Below are 23,817 nucleotides of genomic sequence, written 5' to 3'. Positions count from 1 at the left end.
TTGTTTGTTTTTTAGACTCCAAATCATGTAGCATTTGTCTTTCTCTGTCTGACTTATTTCACTCAGCACAAAACCCTCTAGGTCCACCCATATTGCTGCAGATGACAAGATTTCACTCTTTTTTATTGCTGAGTCATCTTCCACTGTGTAGAAATGCCGCACCTTCTTTATCCACTCATCTACTGCTTCCACATCTTGACTACTGCAAATAATGCTGCAATAAATATAGGGGTGCATATATCTTTTTGAATTAGTGTTTCCATATTCTTTGGATAAATACCCAGAAGTTGAATTGCTGGATCATAAGGTAGTTCTATTCTTAATTTTTTTATGAACCTATACACTATTTTCCATAATGGTTGCACCAATTTACAATCCCACTGACAACGTACAAGGGTCCCCTTTCCTCCACAAGCTCCCCGGCATTTGGTGTTTACTGTCTTGTTAATGACAGCCATTCGGACAGGTGTGAGGTGATACCTCACTGTGGTTTTGATATGCATCTCTCTGATGGTTGGTGATGCCGAGTGCCTTTCCTGTGCCTGCTGCCATCTGTATGTTTTCTTTGGACAGACGTCTATTCAGATCCTCTGCCCATTTTTCAATCAGGTTGTCTGTGCCATACTTTTCATTCTGGCAGATAAGGTTATTTTAAAAACAAACTAAAAAAAAAAAAAAAATCCCAAAACCAAAGAACTTAACCTCTCTACCATCAAGTACAAAATGATTTCACAAAGAGTAGTTCAATACTAAAAAACTAGGAAGGTACAGTTGAAGAGTGATAAGCAGTTCGAGTTAATACGGTGAGCCCCATGAAAGATGCAGTGCGCACTTCCCCATGTTTCTAACTTCAACAGACTGTGAAGCCCTCAGGAGCTGCATGTGAGCACGTGTGTGTGTTCGCACGTGTGTGCACCTGTCTGGAAGGGCCGCACCAAGGGCCACCTAGCTCTGATTGGGCAAAACTTTTTTTAATGAAATAAAGAAAAATGTAAATAAGAGAGAGTACAGAAGATACCAGCTAAACAAAAGAAAAATACACACACGAAAAAATAGGAAGGTAGAACGAGGCACAGTTTTACTGATACTATTACACGTATCAGCTCTCCGTACTGCTAATGCCTCTCCTCACAAGAACCTCGGGACACTGCTGGTCACAAAGGCTCTATGGTGATGATGCAATGCTACGGCTCCACGGCACAGACCACGCTCCCTGGACTTGACAGGAGAAGATAAAAAACAAGAATTATTCCCTTAATGATGTCTACACACAAAATACCAATGAAATGACCATTAAAATAAGAATGAATGAAATAAGCTACTATACATCAACCATTCACCCTCAAAGTACATTAACACTTCTTACTTGAATACACAGTAAATATAACCTTATTTTTGGAGACGCTTAGTGTTCATAAAAAACATTTTTCTTTGTCTCACCTAATGCTATAGAAACTGGGTGAGTTACTTTACAGTGAGAGAAGTAAGGCTGAGGTAACTTGCCTAAGGAAGCACAGAAAGAGCAAAAGCAATTATTTTCAAAGCCTAATTCCCCGACCCACCCTCCACTGGCCGCCGGAGGACGCGTGCACATCTGATACAGACCAGGATGTCTCTGAGTGTGACGAAGCATGCAGAACGTGGCAGCCTGTGTCTTGGGGGAGTATCACAACTATGAGAATTTGGAACTTTCATGTTCCCTGCCTCTGCAAGGCAAGATGGTTGGGGAGACTAAGCTAAAATTTTAATGTGTTCATGTTATCACAAAACAGATTTCTACATAAGTTCCTGGAAGATCAGATGGGGAGTCTGTATTAAGGCCAAAACAGAAAATTGACCTTTCTGGGCAGTTCGTTTGAAGCAACTGAATGCCCAGTGACAGCAGTTAGTCTCAAAAGGTCACCAACTTCTTACTGAGCATAATTAGCAAGAAGAATTCCTGTTGGTATAGAAAGTTCTGGGTCAAGATTTAGGATATAAAACCTTAAATTATATCCAAAGTTGGAAATAATGTTAAAAATCTACAAGTAAGTTTAAAACAATAAGCAATACAGTTTCTTAGAATTTATTTTGTCATTAAACATAGGAAGTCTCAGGCATTAGAAATTACAAGTGGCCAGATTAAAGAACCACCAGTTCTAATTGAGTTACCCAGAATCCATTTTCCAAGGGATGGACAGACCCCCCTCGCTTTTGTTACCAAGAGCAGTAAGAGTATCTGTCTCCTGACCACCGACACTGGTTGACATTACAGAAACTTCAGCCTTCAGATGTCCCTAACATTTACAGGCTGCATGAAATGAGGTAGGTCCTATACACGGTCGAGTGCTCTGCCTGCAACGTTAAGCTAATGGTCTGATTATATTATGGAAGCATGCTCCCCATTAGAAGGCACGTTATGCTTTCCAATGAAATGTTTGTAGCAGGTAAAGGGAAGAGCTATTTATAGGCTATCCTAACACATGAAGCACACTCAAAGTTCAACTTAACTCCAACATCTCCAACTAACTTCAGCAGAGCAGGAAATACTTATAGAGTCATTGATATTTATATGCCCAAAGCCTTACTTATGCATATGCTTTGCTATTACTAAGGATTTAAAAAGAAAAGTTTCTTCCCCAACGAATCACACAAGTGCCTATGCACATAACTCCCACAGCAGAGTGCCAGTCTCTTGGTCTTGATGTCCTTTCCCAACTGGACTGTAAGACTGCCCGCCGAACAGCAGCAACGGTGCACTCTCTGCACAGCTCTGTCGCAGCCCTCCCCGCACGGCTCTGTCGCAGCCCTCCCCGCGCACGGCTCTATCGCAGCCCTCTCCGTACAGCTCTATCGCAGCCCTCCCCGCACGGCTCTATCGCAGCCCTCCCCGCACGGCTCTGTCGCAGCCCTCCCCGCACGGCTCTGTCGCAGCCCTCTCTGTACAGCTCTATCGCAGCCCTCCCCGCACGGCTCTATCGCAGCCCTCCCCGCACGGCTCTATCGCAGCCCTCCCCGCACGGCTCTGTCGCAGCCCTCCCCGCACGGCTCTGTCGCAGCCCTCCCTGCACGGCTCTGTCGCAGCCCTCTCTGTACAGCTCTATCGCAGCCCTCCCTGCACGGCTCTGTCGCAGCCCTCCCCACGCACGGCTCTATCGCAGCCCTCTCCGTACAGCTCTATCGCAGCCCTCCCCGCACGGCTCTGTCGCAGCCCTCTCTGTACAGCTCTGTCGCAGCCCTCCCCGCACGGCTCTATCGCAGCCCTCCCCGCACGGCTCTATCGCAGCCCTCTCTGTACAGCTCTATCACAGCCCTAAGCATGGAGGCTGCAATAACTCCCTGTTGGGAGCTGGTAACCCACACTGCACTTTCATTCAGATAAAAAGGTAAGCCATACATTTTAACAACATTGTTGTACATATTTAGGACAGATAAGAACTAATTAAAATCTTATGGGTTAGACCTCTGACCCCAAGGTGACTGTGATTGGGCTGGTTTTGCCAGAACACTTGGAGTGACCCATGAGCCACTGGAACTCAGAGAAGAGGCTGCCGCACCTTCCTGTCACCTGGTCTTTCCACTAAGAACACCTTCCAAGTAAGTGAAGCGGGCCTCCTGCACACCAGACTTATTTCTACACCCTTGCCTGTAACTCCCAAGATACAGCAATATGCTCTTCTCTTCGAAAGTGCTTCAAGTTCATAGAAAACACTTTCACGTCCATGACCTCCCAAAATCCTAAAAGTGGGCCTTTCTCAGATGAAAGAACTGAGGTTTAAATGGGTTAAAATGACTTGCCCACAAGAGATGAAACTGGGTTTAAACCTGAGATATCTAATTCTAGGTAACTGCTTGCCTACATAGTGCAGGGACACTCACAACTACCCTTCACTTGGGAGGTCAGGGTTACCATCCTGGCAAGCCCTGTGTCTGGCCCCTATTTAAGCCGAGAAGCTCTGGGGGCAGCTCAAGTACAGGTGGTCACCTTCCTCGACAATAAATGCCCAGTTTGTTACAGTTCGAATCCTCCAGACTCAGAGAGCCAATCAGGTATTGACAAATTCAACAGTGTGTTAGAATCTCAGTTTGAGATGAAAGCAGAGCAATCGTTCTAAAAATAGCCACCAAAACACAGGCAGAAGATGGCTATGGCCTTCAGAGAAAGGCCGTGGCTCACTTCCTTCCGTACACACCATGCCCTTCCAACCACTTCTGTTTCTTGACATGGCTAGTAACCAAGGAAGTTCTCCAAAGCTTCTTCCCCTCCTTCTTGATCTAAGCTACTACTGTTTTCCTAGTGATCTTAGTAAAATCCTTCCTCCACCAATGTTCAAGATTGACTTTTCCTGTAAAATGTCAAGAGTCACTTTGAAAACATGAGTCACTTCTAAACATGTTTAGAAGGTATTTCCCCCACTTCCAACCTGCCCCTACCCTTTCCTGGTCTAATTCTTTACCACCTGTTCCTCTGATCTAGCCTCCTCATCTTCCCACATCAATCCTTCTGACTCTAGCCCCAATTTTTTGGGGGGGGGTCAAACAGGTAGATCGCAAAAAATTATTGCAGAACCTGTGATTTCTCTGCAGTGGTGAACAATCAAGGACGACTAATGTTCCAATACGACAGTTTTCAGAGGCTGGATACTTGAGATCCTACACATGAGCGTCCATGCTCTGCACTCTGATACGTAGGATTTGCAGTCAATAGAACACGAGAATCATGAGAGATGCATCCTGACAAGACTATGGACTCTCAAATTCACAAACACCACCAGAGCTTATACTTCCCTAAGGGTCCTTGTGCCTGACCTCCAATAATAGCACAGGGCCAGCCAGAGAGGCAGAGGTTGGGAGTCTGTGGGTACACTGAATGGCTAAGGACTTTACTTCTTCCCCAGCCTCTCAGCCTGCAAAGTTCAAATCCATGCTTCAGTAAACCTGTACTCCATGTCATGGCCTTTCTGGGTCACTGCTGGAAACTGAAGAGTGTCAATGTTAGTGCCACAACTATTGTGGATCCCCAGAGACCTGTTTCCCATTCTGCCAAAGCCTAATTCTATGGGTCTCCATTTGATTGCTGTGATCTGGACAAGACAGTGATTACGGATTTCTCTGTATAGGGACAAAACGCTGTCAAAGATGTAGTCAGCTGTGAAGAAGCCGAGAACTGGACTTTCCTAAACCAGAAAGACCCATTCACTTGACTCAGACAGATGCTGCAAGTCTGCTGTTCCACATCATGGCCACCAGCCACATGTGGCTGCCGAGTGCTTGAAATAAAGCCGATCTGAGCTGAGATGCGCTATAAGTGTAATAAACAAAACAAAAAACCTTCCTGATTTTGATGACTTAGTATGAAAAAAAGGATGTAAAATATTTCATAAAAAAAAAAAATATTGAGCACACGGTTGAAATGGTAATATTTTTTATATATTGGGTTAAATAAAACATATTACTAAAATTATTGTCTCTTATTTCTTTTTCACTTTTTTAAATGTGCCTCCTAGCAAGTTTAAAATCACATGTATGACCTGCATTGTGCTCACAGTCTTTCCATTGGCCCGTGGTGCTTTGGACAAAACCAAACAGCTTCTTTAAGGGTTTGCTTCCAGAGGAAGGATGAACATGCTAAAAGTGTGATTTGAGGTATTCTCTTTAGAAACTAGCCTCTCCTCACAGATCATCCAGTGTCGCATCACTCAGATCACAGATCATCCAGTGTCGCATCACTCAGATCACAGATCATCCAGTGCCCCATCGCTCAGATCACAGATCATCCAGTGCCCCATCGCTCAGGGTCGCAGCGAGGGACGGGCACACAAGATGCCTGCGCCAGCTCCCGCCCCCTGAGAGGCCAGGGGCCCTCCCGGGGGCTCCCGTGACTTCCCTCTCCTTTATTCTTTTGACTTTACACTCCCTTATTCATGTTTAACATCCCCAAATAATACAGAAACAACAACAACAGCAACTTACAGGTTTTGAGATGGTGAATCCGCTGCTGGAATGCACAGGTATTTAACCCCCTGTAGAATGATAAAAAAATAAATAAATGAAAAAGATGATATCCAGTATAGAAAAATATTTAAAGGAACTATTTACTGAGGTAAAAAAAAATAAAAAGGAGAAGTTTTTCACTCATCTTTTGTTGCCAAGGAACTGGGGAAACTCTTTAATTAAGGTTCCTGGTTCTTTTCCATGACCATGTGTACAAACATTCATGCTCTAGTCTGGAAACAGCATACAGACAGGGTGCATCAAAAAGGGAAACAGCTGGGTACTTCCCAGAAAGTGTTCAAGTCCCAGAGCCACCACCTCAGATGACTGTTCATATGCCCCACATCTCTATCTATTTTATTCAGAAGCCATGGTGAACAAAACCTTAACATGATAACTAAAGTTACAATGTTATGGCACAGTTTTCTGTATCAGATTTCAGTATGAAGAGAATTAGAATTTCACTGGTGTACTTGATAGGAGCTTCTACATATGGGAAATAATGTATTTTGCTTCCTTTCCAGAGAAGTATACATTTATTTACTAAACGAATAGTTTTTTGAAAAGAATAGATAGATAGTTTGGGAAAAAAAAAACCCAAACTTCCATATAGTTCTCTACAAAAATGTTTATAAAAATTCATGCTGCATAAAAATCAGGCTAAATTTCAGTTTTATTAAGAACCTGGTTGTTTCTCCTCCAGAGGGACCCGATTGTTTAAAAGGTCTTCAGTGGCAAGTGAAAATAAAAAGTCGACATCTCAGCAACCTTTGCACAAGAATACGGCTTCACAAAGCCTGAGATAAGGCATTTCAAACGCCTCCTGTTCAGGCAGCCTGATCACATGGACACTTGCCACCACACCATGGACACTAAGTGTGTGGGACACATCAGAAAGTAGAACAACCAACCTAAGAGAGTGAATGAAGGATAAACACGTAGAACAGTGGTGTAGACAACCACAGGTCCCTTAGCAGACACAGTTGTAAAATAATGCCTTCTAGAATTTTTGAAAATTTTGCAGTTGTTAAAATTTTACTGTTAACTCCTGCCATTAGGAATATCTGTGCTCTACTTACTGATGTAGTCTTGTAAGGAACATGTAAATTTGTGGCTGTCCCAAACCCTGTCACAGCTCCACACATTTTTTTTATCTTTACCCCAGGACAAGTTTATTGATTTGAGAGGGAGGGAGGGAGAGGAAGTGATGTAGAGAGAAAGAGTGAGAGCGAGAGAGAGATGCATCCATCAGTTGTCTTCCTTATGTGTCCTAACCAGGGATCAAACCCACAACCTAGGTATGTGCACGGACTGGGAATTGAACCCACAAACTTCTGGTGCATGGGATGACACTCCAACCGAGCCACCGGCCATAACATAGCTCCACATTTTGATGCTCCCCCATGTAGTCAACCCCACTTTCCCAATACAGAATCCACACAAACTACAATTCTCAACCTCCTTTGCTGTTAGGGTGAAGACTCAGGGCTGGCTCCATGCTGACACACCACCCAGGCCGGTTTGGAAGGGGCGTGGGGATAGTAGGATGGGTAAAGAGCAGCTGCTTGGCAGGTGCACACGGTGGCAGAGGTGGCAGCAAACCTCACCGGGCCAGTAGTATGATGTTGTGTGGGTGCTGTGCCTGGGACTCAGCTGGAACCCCGTTTCTCCAGCTCCTCTGAGGAGACCATCAGCTCTCAACAAACCCTTCCTGCCAAGACAGACTCAGTGAAAGCTGTTGTCTGTGATAAAGACGAGGTACAATTCCCCTTCCTGTCTCCCACTACTGTAAGAGGCCAGAAAAAAACATTTCCCCTACTTAGTTCCCATACATATATATATTTTTTCCAGCTTTGAGTCAATCACTAACTACATCTGCCAACAAAGGTTCCTTTGGGTCTCGATGAAGATGCGTTTCGCCGCTGCTTATCCAGATGGGAACACTTCGCGCGAGACCACGCAGGCTTTAATATGCCAAGGGGAAACGAAGGACCAGCTGTGAGAAGGAGAAAACGAAGCAGCAGATTCTTCCTCCTTCCCTTGTCATCCTCAACTGCCTCCTGTCTCTGTCCTCGTTCCCCCAGACTCTGGGTGCCATGTTCCACTGCAGGTTGTCTGAGGTCTCAAGCACCTCCCAACTCAGACAGGTATCAGAGCAGTGAGTTATAGGGAAAGAAAATGGAGAAGGAAATTATACTGTAAAGAAAAGGTCAATCACTCTTTCTGTCCGGAGAAGTCAAACAGGCTGGTGTAGCTCCCAGGCTGAGACCTCGCTCAGCCGCCCTGCAACGACTCCCTTTCTCCTTTACTCTTAAGTGAGAGTTGGCCATAGATCAGGCCCAGAGCCCGTGAAATTCTTCCCTCCCAGACACCCCCTCCAGCCTCCTGCAGAATAACGCTTCCCGAGGGACAAGAGGAGTTTCAGGTTTCCACCCTCCAACGCAATCACCAGTCCAAGCACGTACATTAATCAAGGACACCAAGGTGGATCCCTTCGAGACAGAACGGAAATGCCTGCCTGTCCAACATACTGACCGACACCACTTAATTCTAGCAGAATCTAAAGTCAACCCAGCCCATACATTGGGAGGAAAGAAAATAAAATGAAGAAAGGAATGATAATTGCAAGAAGGGGAAGCTAAAAAACTCTTAGCTTATTAAGAGCATGAAATGCCAACAGCAGTGTGGTCAGAAAGCACTATGCTTCCTGTAGGCATCAATATGACCCAAATGGGGTCACATTCCCCTTTGTGGTGCCCAATATACAAAAGAAAAAGAGGCTAGCCCCACAAGGCAGGAGCAAGCTGCAGATAAGTGACGGGGGGGGGAGGGGTACCTCCCTTCCTGAGCTAGAGGATGAGGAGGCAACTCCAGACTGGTCTGTGGTGGGCCCTCCCCTTCATTAGCAGAGATCAGGTGGCAAGTGCAGCTTCCTATCCGTGAAGCTTCTAAGGAGAACAAAGTAGCTACAGGCCATGAGTTTGGGGACCCCCTACTATTAAGAGAAAATATAAAAGGTAAGATAAGAAGGTCTCGTTATCTCAAAGATAGGACACTAGCCTTCCCTGGAATAGTGCCTGGCACACAGGATGTGGGTGCTCATGAAATGTCTGTGCAATGATGAGAACCAGGTGCAAAATTACTAATGTGAGGATCACTCTATAAGAATACTCCCCAGTGCTCCACTGTGTAAACACATGGCTTTGTATCCACTCATCTACTGACAGGCACCAGGGCTGTGTTCAGAACTTAGCTATTGTAAACAGCACTGCTATGAACATATATTCTTTATGATTGGTGTTTCAGGCTTCGTAGAATATATTCCTAGATGTGGGATCAGTGGGTCAAATGGTAGTTCAATTTTAAAAAGAAGGATCTCTTACCCTTTGAAACACCATGGAGGTACCTGGAGAGTATTGTGCTAAGTGAAATAAGCCAGTCAGAGAAAGATCACACATGATCTCGCTTATATGTGGGATCTAATGAACAAAATAAGCTGACAAATAAAATAGAACCAGAGGCATGGGAACATGGAACACACCGACAGGTCTCAGAGGGAAGGGGGGTGGTGGGAAGAGATTAACCAAAGAACTTATATGCACATATGCATGGCCCACGGACACAGACAATAGGGTGGTGAAGGCCTGGGGTGGGGTGGGAACTGGGTGGAGGTGGACAATGGGAAAAAAAGGGGGGGACAACTGTAATACTTTCAACAACAAAGATAAAAAAAGAATACTGCAAGGGAAGAAAAACACTGTTAAATGCCCGTGCCTTATCCTGGACTTGTGGCCACGCTGTGCGAAGGCACATGGCACCGACTCTCCCTCCAGATGCCAGTCTCCTGCTCCAGAGAGACACGCTGAGAAGCACCTCACTGTGATCTACAATGAGAAGGGGACAACTATGCAAATGCAGTAAAGAAAGGAGTCAAAACGAAATGCTCAGCCGCTCACACAGCCCAAGAACATCTATTTATTTTGGCTTAGTCATTAACAAAGCACAAAAAGTATCTTTCTTGGAGGCCACAGACTGCAGAACATAAGGTACCTGAAAAAAGATTCACATGCCTGCACATGCCTCCGATCCCTGGCAGTTAATTACTAATTCAGAGAGCAGCCAGTGCAGGCAGCAGGAAGGGCCTCCGGGCTGCACAAAGCCTGGATGAACTAAACGATCCTGGTCTTAGACTGGGCTCCAAAAATGTTTTAATATGATGTGGAATCGATTTTTCATTTAATTGGATCTAAACAAAAGACCATCCTCTAGTGCTGAGGTTTATAGAGACAGAGATAGGGGACAGGATGTCTATGTCTTTAGCTAAATTATGGAAAATACAACAAACTTAAAGTAAAGCAAAAGAACATAAACATTCTAGAACAATCTGAAAAATTCACAAGTGATAAAGCAGCAGCAGTACCCATTAGCATAGATAGCATTTGAGGTGTTTTCTATTTACTTCTAGTATTAGAAAAATTCACAAAACTAAAATTGGTTATCTTCTTTTTAAAATAAAATTCTTACTAAATAAATAAAAATTCAGAACTTTCCATGTTTCAAAAAGTGGTTGGTGGAAGCCAATTAATATTAAACTTTTATGGAGCTAATAAATGTTAAGTTATAGATGTGCAGTTCTGACAGCTAGCCCAAGACTGCACCAAAAAAAAAAAAAAAAAAAAATTCCCCCAAAACAAAGTCTGTGCTTGAAGACTGTCAGGATTTCTCCGAAGGGAAAGAAAGAGCAGCCGATCTCTTCTGAGGACACGGCAACTGAAGTGGCAGAGAACTCCACACACTGAATACTCACAGCACCAGCAGCACATCAGTTAGTAGCCATAATGTAGAAAAAAATGAGGAAAGCACAGAAAAAGAAGAGTTATGTGAGATCGGCCAAGTAAAGCTTCTTGGGTGAAGTTCCTGTATTGGGTTTTCAAGGAAACGCTGGACCGCTTGGTGAGAGGGGGGTGCAGAGAGTACCCCAGAGGCTCTTCTTGAACAGAGGTTAAAGCTTTCTAAGTGCACATTCTCAAAAGTTCTAATACTGTTCAGTTTTCTGTTTCAACAAGCACAGTAACCACCAAAAGTAAGTTTTGGCCTTTCTTTGGGCTGAAACTAAAGAATACACCTGAAATGGTACGTAGACAAGGACTTAAAAGTCAGGGGAAGATTGTGATTTCAGGACTGGTAAAGCGATCAAACTCTCGCTTGTTTCAAGTACAATTTCTAAAATTCACTAGTCTTTTCTTTCTGAAACATCATAAGTAAGAGTCATCTCAAGAACCTAGTTGTCATTCTACTTTCCAAAGGAAAGATAAAGCCCTTCAGGGTCTGTTTCTCTCCTCCAGGAGAGCTCATGAAAACCAGCCCAGAACAGTTACGCTCTCTGCGATGACTCATCAAAATCGAAGAGAAGTGTGAGCAGGAGGGGAGCCTGGTAAGAGCCAGAGGTGGGAAGTCTCTGCAAGGGAAGAGCCATCTCAGCTGCTAATAAAACTGACATGATTAGAAACCTTGGTTTTCATCTGATCCCATCAAGCACCAGTAGCAACATGGGTGTGTACACAAGGTCCTCTTTTTTTTTTTAATCCTCACCCGAGGATGTTTTTCCATTTATCATCAGAGTGGGAGGAAGGGGGAGAGAGGGAGAGAGAGAAACAATGTGGAAGAGACACATCTACTGGTTGCCTCTAGCAGGACCCAACCAGGGCCAGGGATGAACTGCAACCGAGGTACGTGCCCCTGACCGGAATCACACCCACGACCTATTGGTCTGAAGGCCGATGCTCTAATCATTGGGCAAATTGGCGAGGGCAGGGAGGTCTTCTTAGAGATGGCACCTTTTCTTTGACAATCACATTTTCGAGATATCAGGGTGGAATGCTGAACTGGACTTTGCAGTTCCCAAACACAGACCTCTTTACTAACCTGATCATCTAACACCTATTAGCAAGTTGAGCAAAATAAACTGGGGACTCTATTAAGAGCTAATTTCACATTATTCTAAAAAAAAAAAAAAAACAACTCCAAAAAAGAAACATAAAATTAAAACAAATTTAAATTTGGACTATCCCACACCTGACCAGAAGCAAGACCACAGCTTATACAGTAGTCCCTCCTTATCTGAGGTTTTGCTTTCTGCGGTTTCAGTTACCTATGGTCAACCACAGTCTGAAAATATTAAATGGAAGATTCTAGAAATAAACAATTCATAAGCTTTACGCTGCACGCCCTTCTGAGTAGTGTGATGAGACCTTGCACCATGCTGCTCCATCCCACTGGATGTGAACCATCCCTCATTCAGCACGTCCACACTGTGGGCAGCTGCTCCCACCGCAGTGCTGATGTCCAAGTCACCTGGTTTACTGGCCCCAGTGTGCAAGAGGAATGATGCCGGCATTTGAGAAGCCATGACGTATATGTATCCACAGGACAAAACACATCACACACACACACACACAGGGTTCAGTACTGTCCATGGTTTCAGGCATCCATTGGGGGTCTTGGGATGTATCCCCCTAGAATAAGTGTACTATTACAAAAAACAAAAGTCTCTCCCCCTTGAAACAACCACTCTTTGCATTTTATTTTATTGTGGTAGAATATAAGTAACATACCTACAAAATATAGACAACATTTTAGCCATTTTTAAGTATACAGTTCAGGGGCATTAAATATATTCACATTTACACCATCCTCCCTCCCACATCTCTCATCTGCCCAAATAGAAATTCTGTACCCATTAAACACTAACGCTACGTTCTCCTCCCCCAACTGATAACACCCTTCCACTTTCTGCCTCTATGAATCTGACTACTCTTGCAGTTTTATATAAACTTAAAGGTGATTTGACCCTGAAAAAATGAAGTCCGGCCACACTTCTGAAGGCCCACAAACTGGCAGGCACCGACTCGCACTGGCTTCTGACGCAGAGGCAGATTCGCAGCCTCGGTCTCCCTCATGGGGGCCCCTCTTCCCAGAGCACCGCGCCCCAGAGAGAGCATGTGGAAATCTCCACCCAGTTTACGGATGTGGAAGCCGAACTCAGTCCCTGGCACATGCATTTTGATGATTTTTTTCTGAATTTAAGAATTTTCATACAGCCAATAACATCTTAAGGGGAAAAAGAAGAATACAAAAGTATACCCACAGTAAGATTACATTTGCAAGAACTTCTGTATGTCTGTGGACTAAGAACTGGAAGTTAGGAAAAAAACAAAAACAGACAAGGTTCAGGGGGTGAGACTCTTGGCCATCCCTCGTTTTAACTATTTATACAAAAATCTCAAATAAATGAGCATAGAAAATGAACACAGAGGATAAACACAGTCCTTTAATTGTGCTACATAATTCATGTTCTAAGTCTAGGTTCTAAATTGAAGACGGATTTTCCTAAGGCACCCATTTGCCACTGATCTTTTTGCACCGGCTAAATTTAGGAGACACTACTACTAATAACAACTTCCAAGAACTCTGTGGTGCTTGATGGGTTGGGGAGGGGTGGTAAGGTCAGAGTGGAGAGACAAGATTTAGCCTTTGGTTTGATTTGTGAAAAAAAAAAAAAAAAAAATGCAAATGAGAAACCTCTAACACCTGTTGACTTCTTTCAGGTTAGTCAAAAAATGACATGCATTTGACTTGTCAGATCAACAGATGAGGACCCAGATGCTTATTTTTGCTCAAACTATTTCAATGAAATGCTAAAGTGGGCATAGTCAGCACATCAGATTTCCCTGAGCCAACAAGGGTGGGTTATGGGAAGACAGAGAGCGAGGTCCACGCCAGCTCAAACCTACCACTGAAAGTCCTTTTCTGAGATTTCAGTTCTGTCTGAGAACTTGCTGATATATTCAACGTGACTCATGAAAGCAGGGCCATTTCAGCAACGTCTCCAAATCAGGTATTACTTAATAAATGTTCATGCTAAATGACCATATAAAAAATTACCGTGAATGAAAACTGATGCTTAAGAAGTATCAGGAGAAATCAGCAGTAGAAACTTCAGGAGCATTCTACAGGTAACCCTTGTAAAACATGCAAAGATAAATTTTCACCTGGTTATGTGTCTTGGCTGCTAAAAAAAAATTCAGTTGGTCCCTTCTGTCTGCAAAGTAAAGAAGACCGTCTCCAAAGTCTAACACTGTCCACAGCGGTCTGCTCCCACCTTCGTGCCCGCGCCCTGCTTCTTCCCCCGGCTCACAAACTCTAGGAGTCCCAGCCTGCAGTGAGTCTCCGCAAAGGTCCTGTACTTTGCTGTCCCCCGCCCCCAGGGTTCCTGTGGTTTCTTCTCCCAGAAATACCCTCTCCTGCCGGACTCTTCCCTGGAGCGCTTCCTCAGGAAAAGCTCCCCGGATGTAACCCACCGGCCCCTGCGCAGCCTTCCCTGTCCTCCCACGCCCCGATTCTCTCCAGCTCCCCGTCGTAAATGTCCACAGCACGTAACAGACAACACAGCGCGAAGTCAGCAGGAAGGCACAGGGACCCAGCACGGAGGGCAATGATTGCTTGTGAATGGCCAGTCTCTCCCATTAGACCCCAAAGTCCTTCAATGCACAGATCCTACCTTAGCCATCTTTCTTTCAGTAGTCTAGCACCTGTCTCTTCAAAGATCATCAATAAATGTTGCAAAGCAAAGGAAGAAATACATGAGAAGGGAGATCCCCTTTACAGTTTTAAGCACAGGGCCACCTATCCAATGTGCCCTTAGAGTGCTGTTCCCAGGCTGGGCAGAGGACCTGCAGCTGGCTTGGGTCATGGTCCAGCACAGGCAGGTGGGCAGGCCAGATACAGGTGGTCTTAAAGGACCAGGCCTCCATCTTTCGTTTTCTACATGCTCTGACTGGTCTCAGCAGGACGCTGCAACTGGTCTCGAAAACAGTGAAAAATTATAAGGTGAAGGCAGGCCAAATACTCTGAAATTTTTAGGACTTGAATAAATTGTGGACTGAATGGACTAAATTGTGGACCAAGCTTTAGACCCAACACAGGCTCCTGGAAGATGCTGGCTCTGTCTTTAAGGTCTATCCCAGCAAAGCTCCTGGCCACCTGGCCATGGGGGCCAGAGTTGGCAAATTGAAGCCTGTATTTATTGGGACACAGCCATGTCTGCCCTTTGACATAGTGGCTCATGGTCCCTCTGCACTACAGGGTACAAGAGGACAAGAGGACCGCCACCGAAACCTGAGGGCCCACAAAGCCCAAATAGTTACTGCCCTTGACAGAACAAGTGTGCCAAGACTGGTCTAGACAGTGACATTTCACAAAGTCATTTTGATGGGCGGAATCATCTGTGCATCCTATTTTCCTCTGCTTGAACATCTGAGACAACACGCACCTTCTTAGACTGCAACCTTCGATCGCAGCCGTGCTCAGTTCTCCTGCTCTGTGTGACGGAGGAACTTCCCTCTGACCACGGACGTGCTACACGAGGAAACTGGATGTGATGCACTGAGTGCAGCTGTGGAGGGTGTGTCGTCAGGGGCCTCTGCCCTGATGGCCGTCCTCAGGTACCTGCGAGTACGGGGGAGCCACGTGCACCCCTGGTTGTTTCCCAGACCTGGACAAGTGCGCGCTCTTGGCAGGTGGCTGGCTGTCTGCCTCGGAGCAGCGCAGCACTGTCTGAGATGCTACTGGTCGTCTCTCCCTGATGACTGAACCAACGAGACTCCCCTCGCGTGTGATAAAAGGCTGCGTCCACTGCAGGGTGAGTTACCGACTTTGTAGACTGCCACTTGTCTTCAGGCTTGGACATATGCCACAGCATGTAGGACGATTTTTCTAAATACCCTCGATGATCCCTTGGGCCTAGAGTCACACACTCCATGTGGCATCAGACGCTAGACGTAGTTCTGAGAACAAAGCAAATGCTAACACAGAGGAGGGAAGTGCCGAGGGAGCTGGCCAGTCCTACGTGGGGGTGAACAACACGCAAAGGGTGACGGTGGTGCAGGCGGCGTGTGAGCCGCGTAAGGAGGGCTACGGAGCCCAGAGCTGGGGTGGAGCAGAGAACAGGAACTCTCCGCTTCTCCTGAACACAGGGAAGTGCGGCCCTCTACACACAGGTGACGTGGGTCATTACAGATGGCACTCAATCCCGTTTCCTGGTATGCTCACACACACAGTGTGAGGTGTTCTACCTCCCAAACCTGGCGGGGGGACACTTTCCTTGCTCTGCTCTAAGTACTGGCTGGTTAGTGTCCCAGGTCCTTCTTTCAAAGAGGCGGCACTTCACCAAGTCCCCTCTCCCCACGGCTGCCACTGAACGCAATCCAATGGGCTATTTTTACTCTGACAGCTGCATCCTTTTGCACTGGGCACAGAAGGAAGTCCCAGGCCACCTTGGTTAGAGCCTGTGTGAGGGGAACTCACAAGTAGAGAGAGAACATGGGCCACCAAGGAGGGCAGAGCCTCTCACGGGGGGCCAACAGGCCCTGGAGGCGACAGGGTGAAACCACAATGTCACTGCAAACGCAGGGGCAGTGGCCAGACGGGTCTCCATCAGAAAGGGTTTATGAAGCCTCAGCTTAAAGGAATGTTTAAAAAAATCAAATGCTTGAAAACGTCATTCTTACTTTTCTAGCCATGAGACTGATTTTGTCTTCAGAGCACAGATTCAGGGTGTTCTATAACACAGTTTACATGAGCTTGGGTGCAGTGGGGCTGGTCTCCGTGACGATGTATTTCATTAAACAGTTACATTCAAGTCAGCTCAGTCTCTCCACTGCTAGGCCCTGACTGCTAGTTGCACTTGGAAATGATCTCTAAACTCCGCTTAGGAAAAGTTTCCAGATCAGAAGGCTCCAGCCAGGGTCTGACTTCATCCCATTCACACAATGTCAGAAGAGCAGTCCCCTTGCGCCATGAGAACGATGAGGGGCAGCCCGCAGCGTCCACACGCCCTCGCCTCTCCGGCAGGGGCTGTGTTTCTTGCTGAAGAAGACACAGATGATCTCCCCTTTGCGGGGGAAGAATCTGAGGAGTAAGCAAGCATCCCACAAGTGGCCTTCAAGGGAGGGAGGCTGTGACTCGGACTCGGGAACACGCACCCCCGCCTTCTCCCTGCGCTGGGAGCAGCTGTGGCGGAGCCTGCAGTCACCTTGCAGCCCTTAGTTTTCTGAAGATGCCCTGCTCAATAAGGAACGCTGAAACCTAACACCTGTATGAGCTGTGGTGATGACAGAGACGAGAATAATTTCTCAATTCAAAGCCAGGTTCAACACTAAGCTCTGCCCCAGCAGACACACAACGTTCTCCCAAACAGCCCAGGAGCCAGGCCACCGCACTTCAAACGCAGTGTGGGCATGACCTGTCCCTGCCACTGGCCCAAGGCGATGACACTCGCTGGGGGCCACTGCTTCACTCCCTGGCTTTCACAGTCAGGCGGACCACTCCCCTTGCAGGTGTGGCAGGCACGCGGCCCACCTGCAGTCTCCACCAGCAGTGGATTATCATGAGCACCTGAAAACAGCAAATTTGCTTACACTAGACTTCAGTAAACCAGGCCACTTTTAAGTCACTGTTTGTCTTCTGGCTATCGCGATGGCACCAAGACAGCCATGAACCTGCTTTGGGCCCCGACCAACCAACCACTTGTTACTTCTCAGAATTCTGCGTGCAGACGGGAAGGCCCTTCAGCAAGGACCCTGACGGCAGCCCCCTGCCACGCCATCACCCCAGGACACCCGGGCTCCTGGGCCCTGCAGTCGCATGCCGCACTAACCTGACGTGGCCCCAGAAACACACTGCCCTCCATGCATAAGCTCCTTGGTTCTTTCCTCGACACAAAGCTGCGTGTGCCTTCTAAACTCCTTGGAAAACCATCCACCCTTAAAGCTTTCCAGACTTGCTTCAACATCACTTCCTCTGCCCCATCGCTTCCTGTCCACTGCACCTAACACCACGATGCAGGAGAGCCTTCTTGTTCAAGGTCAATGGCCAAAGAACCGCAGAGTATCTGCCCTGAGCTCCTTCTCTCTAACCCCTGTGTTAGGAAGCCCAAGGACTATACTCAAAAGAGGTGAGACTAACTGTAACCCATCCAGGGTGTGGACTTGGGAGTGATAACCCAGATGCACCCACCCACATCATGTGGTGACTGGCGGGGTCATGTGTTTCCATCCGCTGGGGACATGGCTTTCTACATCATGAAGCTGTTTTACGAGGTACCTACAAGTTCGTGGCTGTCGTAACTTCTTGATGATCTATTCCCCTTATCCCAGTTATTTTCTTCTCTTTATCTGATGAAACCACTGCCATGCCACCTTTCTCGATGGTTCATGTGTGCTGGAGAATCTTCCCATCCTTTGATGTTCAACCTTGCTGTGTCACTTTGTGGAGGTGACTTCTAGGGAAAAATCCCACTCCCCAATGTCCCAGTTCAAACCCTCATCACTTCTGACCAGGATTACTGCGAGGGCTTCCCAAGGCTTCCTCAGTGTCAACCTCCCTCCCCACCCTTTCCCCAGTCACAGTCTGGGGGAGCAACCTCCCTCCCCCCATCCCTTTCCCCAGTCACAGTCTGGGGGAGCAACCTCCCTCCCCCCATCCCTTTCCCCAGTCACAGTCTGGGGGAGCAACCTCCCTCCCTCCGCCACCCTTTCCCCAGTCACAGTCTGGGGGAGCAACCTCCCTCCCTCCATCCCTTTCCCCAGTCACAGTCTGGGGGGGCAACCTCCCTCCCCCCATCCCTTTCCCCAGTCACAGTCTGGGGGAGCAATCTGACCGTGTCACCGGACATTGCCAAGGTCTTTGCTGAGCTCTGCTTCACACAGCACACAGCTTAGACTCAACTGGACAAAGAAACTCTCCTAATCTGCTGTGAGCCTGCTTCCCCAGCCTGGCCACCCCACCGACCTGCTCTCCTGTGCCCAGGAGTCACAGGCCACACCTGCCTCTGCATGCCCAGTGCCCTCCACATATGCTCTCTCATCCGGGAGCCCACGCCCACTCCGACTGCTCCTTCTCACCATTACTACCTGGCAAACACCTGTCATTCTTTAGGCTGGAACTGGAGTTTCACCTCCTGGGCGAAGTGTGGTTGGCCTGGTGGGTGAGCCATTTTTCTCCTGGGTGTTCCAGGGACCTTACCTCTGATGTACTTGCAGCTCTGCACTGTTGTAAGGATCTCTGTGCCTGTCCCTCCTTAATGCTGGGCCCATCTTACCCCTCTTTGTATTTTACCTCCAATCCCTGCTACGAGGTAGTTACTCAATAAACATTTGCTGAATCTGAAGGAACAGCTTCCAATTTAGCTAAAAAGAGAACGGAAGATGGCACCACCTTCGCCCACCAGGCTGACCACCTTCTTCACTCTAGAAGCAGTTGACCTCCACATATCCCCAATGACTCTGGACTTATTCCCCTCCTGGCCAACAGGGAAGGGCTCCTCATACTTGGGACACAACTCCCCACGGAACCAAACCACACTAGTCCTAGAAGGTTGCCTCTCTCTTTTTGTTGTTAATCCTCACCCAAGGATATTTTTCCATTGATTTTTAGATAAGAGTGGAAGGGAGGGAGGGACGGAGAGAGTGAGAGAGACACATCTATTGGTTGCCTCCTGCACAACCCCAACCAAGGCCGGGGATCAAACCTGCAACCCAGGTACATGCCCATGACCCTTTGGTCTGCAGGCCGACGCTCTGCCTGCTGAGCCAAACTGGCCAGGGCTCAACACCCCTCTTTACAAGGTCTTCCCCCAACCCCCCAGCCTATGGGCACGAGGACCGTGCATGAACAGACAGCGTCTCTGCCACACCACCCGCACCAAGCGCCTCAGCCCTTCCCGGCAGCCTGGCTGCTGGGAGTCAGTGGGTGCTCTCACTCCAGCTGCAGCGCCGAGGACAGACCCTGTGCTGTGCCTCTCCTGGGACCTTGCTTTGGAGACCCTGGCCACTCTTGCCACTGGCATATTCTCAGTTGAGAACTGGGAGAGAGAAAGGCTAGGCAGACCCATCCTGGGAACCCAGCACTTGGCGCACGGTGTGTTTGGTACCTGATCACACAGGGGAGTCAGGGAGGTGGGACTACAGAGGGGCTCAGCAGGAAACGCTCAAGAAACTGGGACTCAACTTAGAGAAAAGGTCTGGGGAGAGTGTTGTCAGGACGCACTCTGGTGTGTGGAGACGCTGGTCAGTGAGTGTGAGTGCTCCCGCACAGGGAAGGCCACAGCTGATGCGTGGGAAGTGCACACAGATCTCTTCATTTACAGACAAGCAACACTCCTCCCTAGATTCAAGAAAGTACTAGAAGTGTTCACTGCCCTTCCAGTCCAGTCATGTCGTAGTTCTGGCTTTAGACCTCAATTTGCAAGTGAGCTTGTCACCGAAGGGTCAGCAGCCAGCTAGAACTGCCCTCTTCTGCACTCGGCTGCCCCACACAAGGAACCAGATGCTGCCTGACTCGAGAAAGAGCAATTACTAGACAGTTTTCGATACCTACCGTAATCATTTCTATTTGAGTCATTTCTATTTAAGTCTGAGGTTGGCTTCAAACAAATTTACCTCGACACAGGAAAGCTGCTGCAAGCCTTGGTGCAGCCGGTCCCACTCATGCTGGGCGGCATCAAAGAGAATTTCCTAGAGAGGCGAAAAGAACCAAGGCTCACTGGGAACAGCTGTCGATCTGAAACTCTTCCAGGCCAACGGCGGCTCGTTTCCAAAGGCCCTGCACCTCATCGGTGAGTTGACAGTGTGGTACTTTTTGCTATGCCAGTACAATAACTAAAATCATCCACACTGGAAACAAGGGCCAACCCAAATGGGAAATCTTGCCCAATGCTTCAAGCTACATAACTAGGGGAACTATGGATCCTAAAGAAGGTCATAAACTCATTTAACTGAAACAATCAAGTAGAAGTAAAAGATGACTGATATGAAAATAAAGTCCATACATTTGAAATCTGTGTTTTGGGCTATCCTCTCCTTTCAAAGGTTAAGATGACTGAAATGAACGCTTTGTACCCACTGACCATGAATGACAGGATGCATCCTGCCTGGTGTCACACATTCACGCGTGAGTCCATGGGAAACTCTGACCACACCCAGAGCCCACTCCAGCCAAGCCGAACACCCAAATGCAATCCACCTGCCATTATTCCCACCACGAGTACCGCCACCCACCTGCCTATGTGTCTGCCCTACCCTCTTCACTCAAAAAGATACTATGAAGAGCCCTGGCCAGTTTGGCTCAGCGGTTAAAGCGTCGGCCTGCGGTCCGGAGAGACCCGGGTTCGGTTCCCGCTAAGGGCACGTACTTCGGTTGCAGTTTGTCCCCGGCCCTGGTTGGTCGTGCGGGTGGCAGCCACTCGATGTGTCCCTTCACGTCGATGTTTCTCTCTCTCTCTCCCTTCCTCTCTCTCCCTCCCACTCTATCTGTACAAAAAATGGAAAAAATATCCTCGGGTGAGGATAAAAAAAAAAAAAAAAAAAAGATACTATGAAGATACTCCCATTATAAAAATAAGTAATAACAGAGAAAAAAGTGTAATTCATCCTTTCTACCCTCTTCTCCTATCCCACTTCTTTTTACCAGTCTTAGAGGAGTGTGACATGGTCCTTTCAAATCCTTATGTGTATGCATTTACACACTTACATGACATTAGAAATATATAATTGATACTTCATTTTATTTAACGGGATCATATTGTAGATATTCTACAACTTGCTTCTTTTATATAACAATCTTTTTCTGTGCACACATATAAACCTTCCTCTTCTTTTTGAATTGCTGCAGAGTATTATTTTTTAAATTTATTTTTGTTACAGATGTTCCTCCTTTTTCCCCTTTGACACCCTCCTCCCAATCCCTCCCACCCTGTCCCCAGCACTATCGTCTATGTCCATGGTTATGCATACACGCATATAAGTATTTCTTAATATGGGTATATCAAAACTAACCACTACCCCTCTGCTGAACATGTGGGCTCACTCCAACTTTTGGCTATTACACAGAACTACAGGGAATACCCTGGCCCACACCTGTGTATAAGACAAAATGTGGCTTTCAGCAACTGTCCTTCTTATGCTGGGGAAATGTGGCCACAGCTCCGTGACTTGAAGGTCATGGACAGGATGGCCCATGGGTTCCGAGAGCTGAGGACTGACGTGGTCACCAGAGGGGAACACAGGCAACGAGGCTCTCCTGCATGAGCCAGAACACGTGCCCTTGTCTGAGACGTTCTCTCAGCTTTGCATGATCTGCTACAAGCTCCCTGAAATCTGAGACACTGCAACCATCTCTGCCCCTACCTTAAGCACGCTGTCTTGGCTGTGGCAAACCTTGCAACGACAGTGACTGTGTCGTTGATGGATTGTCCTCCTTGTGGGACCAAGCTTCTAATGCAAACCAAAGGCAGCTGAAGGACCCTTAAAGGAGCAATCAGAAAGTCACGTGACTTTCACAGGGGCTTCTCGACTGTAGTAATTTAGGGAGAGGGAATCCTGAACCACAGGCCACAACAGCTCTATAACACAGGACTTCTACACCTGCCAATGCTTACAAGTGAGGAACTACACAAACAACCTGCGCACATGGAGCTGCCCCGACGTCACCAGACCCTCTGGCTTCACAGATCACTTGTGATGAACAAATCCTTCTCGCCCAGCTCCTTCCCCAGCCCTCACTCCCACCCTAACGACCACCACTCGCCGAGGACACGTTTCTCACTGTGGAGTGGAGCTGAGCGGCACGTGGCTCTCACTCCAGCGTCTGAAAAGGGGCTCCCAGGGGGCAGGCAGGCTGAGTGCTGGAGGAGAACTAAGATATCCAGTGTGGCACCTGCTGCCGCGGGCCTGGGACCTGCTCAGAGCCTGGGCAGAGGCCCTGAAGAGCTGGATCAGCAACAGAGGGTAAGTAGCCATCTGACATGCTAAAGAAGCTGCCACAGAGCATATGCAATTCACAACCCAACCAAGAGCACAGACACAAAGACTGTAGAAAAGGGAAGAAGCCTGAGGTTGGAGGGCACTGGGAGTGTCCTGCGCAGAAGGAGAGCTGGGCTGAGCTCTGGGCGCAGGCGAGCAAGACAAGGACGGGAGAAAAGGTGCAGGAAGAAGCATAGTTTCTTACACTCTAAATGCCATGCAAACTGGGTTTGTTTCCCATCTGGGAACCCAACGATACCTCTGAGGGAGAGAGATGGGGCTGGTCACCAAGCAGACACGCAGCAGGGGAACGGGACCCTTCCAGGAGCCCCCAGCCTCTCGGCACCACCATCTGAGCAGACTGAACATACGACCTTGGTGAGTTTCCTCATAAATAAATGGATCAAAGAAAACAGTAGTACAGACACATGGGTAACAGTAAATATCAAAACTAGGAGATTGGGCCAACTATAACCAAAACTAACAAAATTAAATTTTAAGTCTGGACACCTCAAAAAAGAATCACCAAGAATAAATGCCTTGCCCATGAAAACATCTTATTCTTTAAAAATAATAAAAAAACTGAAACCTACATGGTTCAAAATATAAAAGTCATAACTTAAAATGGAAAGAATATCCAAGCTGAATTCAAGCTCAAGAAATCTATCTGGTACTCATACAATGTTCTGGTTTAAATATATGGGGCTAAATGATTTCACACATGAATGCACGGGAAATGTTGTTACCAAACTATTTTTTCTATTTAATCCTAAAATATACACATTTAAAATTAAAATTCTTTGGGTTATTAGCCCAATGAAGGAATGAGAATAGTTTTAAAAGCATTTTTGTTATTAGTGAAAAATAGATTTGTTTCCTGCAGGTGTTTTGGTTAAATACCCAGAATGAAAAATGAAACAAACTCTGAAATTTTTTACATTAGAAAGACAGAGTTCTGTTTCTTGTTTCAGGGGAAGGGAGAAAC

At 46.9% G+C, this 23,817-nt stretch overlaps 1 protein-coding gene across 2 annotated transcripts in view; it reads right to left on the bottom strand.

Annotated features, from left to right (window-relative positions):
* Nucleotides 1-23,817, bottom strand: part of DUSP22 (dual specificity phosphatase 22) — a 54,617-nt gene that overhangs the window by 10,948 nt on the left and 19,852 nt on the right. For both annotated transcript variants that reach the window (XM_036257488.1, XM_036257486.1), the window contains exon 4: nt 5,953-6,002. In XM_036257488.1, the coding sequence (XP_036113381.1) occupies nt 5,953-6,002 (50 nt within the window). The remainder of the gene's footprint in view (nt 1-5,952; nt 6,003-23,817) is intronic.

Source organism: Molossus molossus, unplaced genomic scaffold (genome assembly GCF_014108415.1).
Source record: "Molossus molossus isolate mMolMol1 unplaced genomic scaffold, mMolMol1.p scaffold_m16_p_12, whole genome shotgun sequence".
Classification (NCBI taxonomy): domain Eukaryota; kingdom Metazoa; phylum Chordata; class Mammalia; order Chiroptera; family Molossidae; genus Molossus; species Molossus molossus.
The sequence above is the reverse complement of the archived record's forward strand: the minus strand, read 5'-3'. Positions and strand labels throughout refer to the sequence as shown.